The following is an 8554-nucleotide window of genomic DNA, read 5'->3' as shown; positions in this document are numbered from 1 at the left end:
AGTTGTGGTGCTTTGGGAAGAGTAAAGAGTATCAGAGACAAAAACTGAACAAGTAATGAGGCTGATTTTATTCCACTATTGCTATACATCCAGACCCAAAGATCAGAGTGTCTCACTCAGCAGGAGGGTTTTGCCTTAGACTCTTCTAGCCCAAAACAGACAAGGTACAGGTGGGGAGATTCACAGTTGAGGTTTTTTGTAATCATGTGATTCTCAGTCAGAGGAACAGGAAGTGTTTCTGTTTAGCTAGTTTCAAGTGAAAAATAGCTCTAAGCTCAGCTAATCATTCATGAGACACAGACTGGGTGGGGAGTTGGAAGGGTCTGTGTCTGGCCACACAGCAGGTTCAGGCAAAAGGGGAAAAGTGTGTGACTTTGTCACAGGTAAGCAGGGGAGTCATCCACATGAGAAAGAGTGGACAGTGGGTCCCTTCTAACTCGCCTGGGGGAGAGTAATTCTTTGAGGTAAGCCATTTCCCAGAACACAAAATCCCTAGGGGAGCACAGAGCTCAGGTCAAGTTCAACATGTCAGAGGAGATCTAGCCCTGACTTTGTCACTAACTTCCATGAGAACCATGGCTTCCACATCACTAAAAAATGGGGGGGGCGGGTAATGATTTATTAAATTTATTTTATACCCTAATGTTTGATGAGTCTCTGAGAATGGCAGAGGGACTCTTTAGAAAAAGGGAGATGGCAAGTGAGGGCATGGGGAGAGAGGGCACAGCAGTCAGGGAGGGGGGCAGCAGAGAAAGGCCATGTCACAGAGAGGAGAGGAAAATGTCAGCAGAGACGTCATGACCCCTGAGGCTTCTGGCCTCCGAGAAGAGGCACCAGGGGCTTGACTCGGACGGCCCCTTCCTCTTCCACCCACCTCGCAGGCAGCTCCCAGCCACGTCTCGGCTCACTGGGTTTTGAGAAGTACTAGTCTCAAGACTGTGATACGACCCTTTGCTTCTCCCCTAGTTCATGTTTTCCCCCAGCTGGGAGGACTGGGAGGTTCGCACCTGGCCCAGCTGGTCTGCTCCTGGCGAGATCGCAGCCTACCGTGAGGTGCTGGGTCCTCTTGGCTCTCCTGGGTGCAGCTGGTGAGAGTCGGGGCCCCGTCGCTGCCAAATGGGGTGGTGTAAGGGTCTGAAAGGGAAGTCGCTAGCCACAGCGGAAGAGAGAAGTGGTGGGCACTCCTTCATTTAACTGTTGAAGAAAAGAAAAGGAACCCTCTGTGCCTTGCTTGTCCCGTCAGTGAGCCCTTTCTAAGCGCCTCTGGGGCCTGTGAGCACGTCAGGGTATGTAACTACTGGCCCCACTCTCTCCTGAGACTTGTGAGTGATGTCCTGCATGGCCACTTTCCTTAGACAGCCACACTTCCCCTTTCCCTGGGCAGGGGGCCGTCAAGGAGTGGGCGCAGGAAAGAGATCTGGGTGTGAGATCTGGAAACCTCACGGCCCTACCCCACACTCTTCCATTCCTTTCCCCACCAGTCACAGAGTATGTAATTTTTTACTTCCATGCTTTATTGGCAAGGTTAATTTAAAATAATGTTTTTAATATAATAATTCATTTTCTCCCAATTTTGTAATACACAACACTGCCAATCAGAGTTTCTGATCAACCCATGCATTAGTTTCACAGAACTTTAATATACTTCTATCTCAAGCAAAAACATGGGCTGGTTTCCTTAATAATGTGTATAGCTGGGGTGACATGCATGACTTCCTCTGATTTTTAAAAATATATTTAGACTAATTGGAAGATATTGATATTATCTTTTAAAAAATGTCAAAGATATTATTGGGTTGGAAAAAATGATGCAACTATCACTTCCAAACCTCTGTCTCTTTTCACCTGTGACCCCCTTGACTTTAGGAGTCACTCTGGCTGGAGATTCTAACAATGATAAATTGAACTTACCAGAAGATGTTATTATTCCTTACATGGTCTATCTGCAGTCCAGCCCAGAACCCTGTGTGGGGTCACTCATTCACCCCGAGTGGGTACTGACAGCGGCTCACTGCCCCTTGCCGTAAGTGCCGCTGTGCTCTTGGGAGCTGGGAGGGGTCCATTCAAACAGAAGCAGGTCTGGTGAGGTATCCCAGCAAGTTTTACTGAAATCCTTACTGATGACCTAGGAGGAGAGAGGATCTTCTTCCCAATGGGGAAAACAAGACACATTTAGGAGGTTTAAGAGGAGATAGAAAGGAATGTGCCAGAAGACTCTCTCATGGAGAGTAAACAACATTCATTCACTCAACATATTAATTGAACATATACTATATGCTAGGAGCTACTTAATATACTGAGAAAGCAGCGAGGGATTAAGATGGAAAGAAGTTTTCCCTCATGGAACTTAAACATTTCGGTAGATGAATGCAAGCCAGAACAAATAAATGGCCAAAAATAAAACACAGAGAGTGTGGCAAGCTGTAATACACAGGAATGGAACAAGCGATCTGCCTTAGTTAGGGTGGTCCTGCCAGGCCTTTCTGAAGAGCTGAGACCAACAGGAAGAGGGGGAGGCAGCCAAACGAATAAAGCTGGGGGAATATTCCAGGCATACGGAACAGTATTCACAGAGTCTCTGAAGTAGCGAAGACATTCGGGGACTTGGCAAACTGGGAGCTCAGTGTTGACTGCAGGGCGTAGTGGTGAGCAATGATGTTCACAGGAGGAGGTCGACGAGCCAGGCAGAAGCCATCTGATGCAGCCAACAAGAGAAGGGCAAGGGAGCTTTGCACGAAATCATGCGATCTCTTGGAAATCTGGGGGTCTCTGTTGTGATTGGAGGAGATGCGTTGTGTGATGGGGACCTGTTTGGAGTTCAGGAGTACACAAGGCTTGTTTCAAATTCAGAACTCTCAGCTACCTCGTTGTTCAAGAGAGCTGACTGAAATGCAGATTAAACCCTCACTCTGCATTGTGCAAAATACAAAGAAAAAAGACAGTTCACCCCTTCAAGAACTGGAACTGAAAAATCTGCTGTGCATTTCTCAGCCAGATCTAATAATTTTGGTAGGGAATGGCTTTTGTATGACTGGACTCCTGGCGATGGAAGTGGGTGGGTTTGAAACTGTCCAGGAATATAAGGAAAATGGTAAATGGGAGTCCTGATCGACTACCAAGAGTTTTGTGGATCTCTGATCATTGGAGGCAGCACATGGTAAGTATAATGATATGGTTCTAAGAGGAACTGGGAAGGCCAGACGCAAAGGGTAAACATGCTTGAGACAGTGCAGTTCAGGCAAAGGGCTCTGGAGTAATGGTTTGTGGTGTGTCTCTATTACCTGCCCATCCAGATGATCCCATTCTTTAATAATAAGAACTAGCCTGTATTGAGTGTGCTCTAAATGGCAGATATCATGTCAGGTTTTATGTAAACGTTGACTCAAACACAACAATCCTGTGAACTATTATTACTAGTTTACAGGCCAAGGCAGCTCACTTCAGTTCTCAGGCCTAAGAGATGAAATTAAGAGGATGGGGGAAGGTCAACTCTGACGTTTCTCAAAATTCTGACATTCTGTGACCCAGCTCTTTTCTATCTCCCTGCTCTCTTTCTACCAAAGCGTAAAAATCCGGCTGGGAGTTTATCAACTCAGCATCAAAAATAAGAAAGAGCAGATATGCAACTACTCATTGACTGTGCCCTACCCTGGATTCAATGCACTATCTCTGGAAAATGACCTGATGATGATAAAACTGTCCAAGGCAGCTGCACTCAACGCCCACGTGGGAACTGTAGCCATAGGGCTGGAACCCTTAGCGTCCAATGATTCCTGCTTTATCCCCACCTGGACCTGGAATCAATACAAAAACCGTCTTTGATTCTGCGTTCTTCACCCTAAGGAGGTTTGGAGCTGGGGAAAATGTGGAGGGATGTATTTTAATCAAATAGCTGCTATGAGATAATTTTCTTGAGCTTAGAATGATTACAGCCAGGAGACTGAAGGACAAACCATGAAATTTAGAGACTGATAGAGGGGCCGTCAGTCCAACACCAGCGAATGAGGAGAGGCCACTCCCATCCCCCACCACAGACAACCCAGCCTCTGTGGGTGGTGGTTCATTCCAGAGGACCCTGAGAGGGAAGAGGGTGGTTAAAGGAGCCACCTCTCCTGTCCCCAGAGCCGACTCCAGCAGACACTGCTACTCTCAGAGCTACTGCTTTATGACGTAGGGGGGACATGGGGGATTGCTAGGGGAGTTCATTATGACATACTGTTAGTGTCCCTCTGGCCTGACATGCCTCTGGGAAAGATTGCCACAGCCCGTGTTGCAGGTACACAGCCCTCTACGCTCTGAGCTCTGACTGGTATGAGCAGAGAAGATCTGGTCTCTGCAGGAGCATGCCTTACCAAGGGCATTTTATCAAGAAAGTTGCTTTCTTGGGCATTTGTTGGTCCCTGATGGCCTTTACTTCATGTGGCTGCTATTCACCCATTGTGCTCTCTTTAGCTATAGTCAAATGATGATGGGACCACACCACTCAATATCTGAAATGAAATGAAAATGCTAAATGTATTGCTTATTGTAAAGGAGAGCAATACTGAGCAGACACCATCTCACTGAGCAGAGTGCTGGGCCTATATGGGGTTTGTAGGAACCTTTTTGTACAGAAACTGGTGGGTTTTCAGAGGCATAAACAGGTTGACATCATCTGTAGGGGTGTGTGGCTGCTCTGGTGAGATTGTTGATTGCTTGGCACTCTTGGCATATAGAGGAGGGTCTGACTGGCTGACTTTAAAAAGTGACACTGATTGGTTGGCCTGCTAAAGCTGTGTTCACTGAGAAAATCGCCATGGATATTAATCAAGTTTAAACCCTGCACTTGTGGCCACAGAACAATTTGTTCTATAAAAACAAATAAAAGATGGAACCTTTTAAAATCAGTCTGTTTTGTAAATGTAGACATTCAAAAGTGGTACCTTGTATATTCTCAGTATTTAGCAACTTCATTGTCAGTGTAGAAGAAATGCTCCAGGAAATATATTTTCTGAACAAATCAAAGCTTTATGATTTTCATCCTTGACTTTGTCTTATTCAAAGCAATTGCATCACATTTTATGAAAAATTATTACATACCATTTGAAAACAAAATAAAACTATACAAAGGTTTAATCATATAAGTCTGCATGTTAGAATCATAGTGACAGACTGTAATTCTATATAAACTCTCTGGTGCAAAGCTCCTAATATTTTTTTAGGAATTCATTATTCCAAGTGACTAAATTACTTTCACCTAGCTTGTTCTATGCACTTCAGTTCAATTCCCCTAAAAACTTAAAACTAAACAAAACTCCTCTCTTTCTTTTCTGACCGGACACTTTCTAGTCTAGTTTGTTTTACAGCATTAGACTGGACATACTCTATCAGACAAATCCTGCTCTACAAGTTAACACCAGGCTTAGCTCTAACAATCTCGCATTGGTGGTTTGTTTCTTTCCTCCTGACAATTCTCCACCAGAGAATAAAATTATATAAGACCTTGGTTAGAATCCTTGCATCCTGAACTTAATAGTGAGTAATAATTGTTATGATGGAGATACTTATATTTATACATATACACACACATAAATAAGCCATTTATAAATGATCTATTTCATTGACAAAGTCATTAGTGACACATTAAAAGTAGTTTTCCCCCTTTATGATTGAATGTAAAGAAGATGAAGTAGGTGTCAAAGGTTTCTTGGGGACAAAGGGTTTGTGTCTTTCTGTTCTCATGGTCTTTCACAGCCTTCTCTAGTTGTCTAGTTATACTATGCATAAATTATGCATAGTAGAGAGAGAGCTACAGATCTGATGCGATGTGAGGAGCACTTCATGGTCTCAAGCTGCTGTTTGACACAGAGATGCTGAATGAGGAACCCTGAGGATGGAATGTCTGCTGCCTGCAATGAGTGGTCTCAGGGATTAATGTATTTACAGAATCGGGGCTGGTCACCAGAGTGTGTGTGATAAGGAAGCTAAGGCTGGACTTCATTTGTCATCTCTTTCCCACAGTAAGCGACCCTGACCTCCTGACTTGGATAAACCAACATTCTCTTCCCGTCAGTGACCGCCAGAATATGCTTGCCCAAAGAATGGCAGTAGTAAACATCGTGTGGGTGGGACAACCTCTCAACAGCTTCTCTGAAACTCAGGTATCTTTCCTTTCCCCAGAAAGAATGACAGCAAGGGACCCGTGAGGAGGAAGGTGATGGTTGAAATCAATGGTGCTCATCCAAAGGCCTGGAGTCCCACTCTGCTGCCCCCTCAGTCTCTGGGGTTGTCATTAATTCCCTTTTCCCCCTTTTTGACGGGGAGAGATTCAGGGCAGAACTATTTGTTCTTTCTCCTCCTGCTGTACTCAGGTTGGGCTCAAGCTCAACCCAAGAGAGGTGGGAAGAGAGGGTTGTCCCCTCTCAAGAGCCCCTGAGATGCCTCGCACTCTAATGCACCACCTCTTGGGATTTATTCCTGCTGCATGAAGATGAAGCAGCCCTGACCTCCTATCCCCTCTCTCTGGAAGGAGGTTGCTGCTGCTCCAGCCATCTGTGGTGGGAGGTTGCATGGAATCTTGTCCTGGGCCAATGGAAGTGTCACCTTGGGAAGTGAAGGGTTCTTCACAGAAGTTCGTCACTACACAAGATGGATTATGAAAGTCATTAATACCTACTGAGGCTCCCCTCTTCCTCCAGCCCCTAAGTGCAATACCTTCATGATTTCTATACTGGATCCACAACTCTCTTATTCTTTCCTGTCCTTCAACACAGTCCAGAAAGAAAACATTTAATTACAAAAATGATACTAAGAACTCATGCTGTGACCCTTGACCTTTTTGTCACAAAAACTGTGGGCATGATGAGAATTTTGTAACATCCCAATCACCATTTGTTCATTCATTCAAAAATTACTTGTAGGCACTGTGTGTGCTAGGGATACACGAGTGATATGACATAGGTTTCACCATCAATTAGTCAATTATAATCCCTTGTGATAACTGATATGATGAACATAAGCAGTAAGTCCATGAGAGAAAAGAAAAAAAACATCCTGGATGCCAGATCAGGGCAAGTATTCACCAGACTGAATTAGGGGAGAATATAGTAAAACGGAGGATATAGTTAAGGGTCAGAAAAGCATAAAAAATGTGTGTTCTGGAAAATATATATAAATAAGTAATATTGTAGGGTAGAAAATAAATTGTCTTCAGAGGAGGAAAGAGAATGTGATAAAAGATTATATTTATAGGTGAGCACAAGTTAAATAGCAAAGGGCCTGGCCTGTTCAGGAAAGGAATTTAGGTTTTTGTTTTGTAGGCATCAGAGGCAGTATCATTAAAGCCTCCATGGTAGAAAGAACATCATCAGATTTCTGAGTTGGGGGATCCTATGGAGGCAGAATCTGTACACTTGTGATGAATGGACTGTGAGTAGACAAGAAAGGCAAGGGTCTGGGCTAACAGCCACATTTCTGACTTGGGCGGTGGGTGGATGGTGGTTTGCAATGACATCATGAAGAGAACAAATGTTTTCAGATGTAAAGGATCAGGAGCATGGTCAGGAATTAGGGGGGATGGAGTGTGTTATGACTGCAGTCCTTGAAAGAATGGAGGTCATCATTTCTAGAAGATGGTTGGAGACACAGATCTGGATTCCAGAAGAAGTGTGTGGGGGGCAGTCACACCTGGGGGCGGGCGGTAGCCTACGCTCCTGGGGAGGTGCCACAGACTTCAGCAGAGCTCGGCCTGACTGGGAAGAGCTCTGATGGACCCAGTCCTCACACTGGCCTACAGTGGGGAGATGTACAGCATCTCAGAGCCATTGACCTAGTCATCAAATAGTAAAGAATTGAGAGGACCCTCCTGTGACCCAGAAATAGGGGTCCACAGGGATATGTGAGAGGCCACAGAGTTACATGCAGGGGAGGGGAAATGTGACATGGGGTCATCTGCTGAAAGGGGAACGAGCAACAGAGAGGGTCAGTGAGATGAGGAAAGAAAATCAGGCGGCAGGAGAAAGAGACTCTTCAAAGAGCCAGAGGTTTGGAATTCCACCCCATGAGGTGGGTGGTGAATCCGTGTGTCTGCAGAGCTCTCAGAGGTGGGCTGGTTCTCGGACACTAATGTACTATGAGCCAGGATGCTTTTTCTCCCCCACCAAAGAAAAAAAAGACAGAAAAACCTGGGTCGTCCTGGCACATTCACAAAAATCATATTCTCAAATTAGGACCCTAAGGCTATAGCAGAGGAAAGCTGAATTAAATCTTTGGGTTTAAAATTTAATACTAACATTAACTTGAAAACGAACTCACGTAGCCCCCAAAACTTTGTAAGCACTCACAGGTGGCAGTTTCTCTTTGTTCTCCCTGTTTTCTGAGTCCCAGGGTCAGAGATAAAAGCAGAAAGGGGATTTTGTAGAACCCCAGCCATCCTGTTGCAGAGTACCGAGGAGGAACCGATGAGAGAACAAAAAGCAATCGAATCGGTGCAAGAATGTCTGCTTAGATCCTTGCTTCTGTGTGTGTGTGTGTGTGTGAGCATCACAGCCTCCCTCCTGCAAGTTCCCCTTCAGAA

General features: G+C 45.0%; 1 protein-coding gene across 1 annotated transcript; it reads left to right on the top strand.

Moving 5' to 3' along the window:
- The first annotated feature begins 693 nt into the window (after positions 1-693).
- On the top strand, positions 694-6658 carry LOC118932602 (probable inactive serine protease 58). Its single transcript, XM_057504983.1, has 5 exons — positions 694-700; positions 1867-2023; positions 3564-3814; positions 6001-6140; positions 6509-6658. The coding sequence occupies exons 1-5, from the start codon at positions 694-696 to the stop codon at positions 6656-6658; spliced, it is 705 nt and encodes a 234-aa protein (XP_057360966.1).
- The last annotated feature ends 1896 nt before the right edge of the window (positions 6659-8554 follow it).

Source organism: Manis pentadactyla, chromosome 7, assembly GCF_030020395.1.
Source record: "Manis pentadactyla isolate mManPen7 chromosome 7, mManPen7.hap1, whole genome shotgun sequence".
In the NCBI taxonomy this organism is placed as follows: Eukaryota; Metazoa; Chordata; class Mammalia; order Pholidota; family Manidae; genus Manis; species Manis pentadactyla.
Note: the sequence above shows the minus strand (reverse complement) of the source record. Positions and strands in the feature narration are given on the sequence as shown.

What these genes read in the sequence shown, in the direction of transcription:
- LOC118932602 (XM_057504983.1), top strand. An exon ending in CTGGAATCAATACAAAAACC is followed by an intron (nt 3,815 to 6,000) that starts GTCTTTGATTCT and finishes TCTTTCCCACAG; the next exon opens with TAAGCGACCCTGACCTCCTG. An exon ending in ACAGCTTCTCTGAAACTCAG is followed by an intron (nt 6,141 to 6,508) that starts GTATCTTTCCTT and finishes TCTCTCTGGAAG; the next exon opens with GAGGTTGCTGCTGCTCCAGC.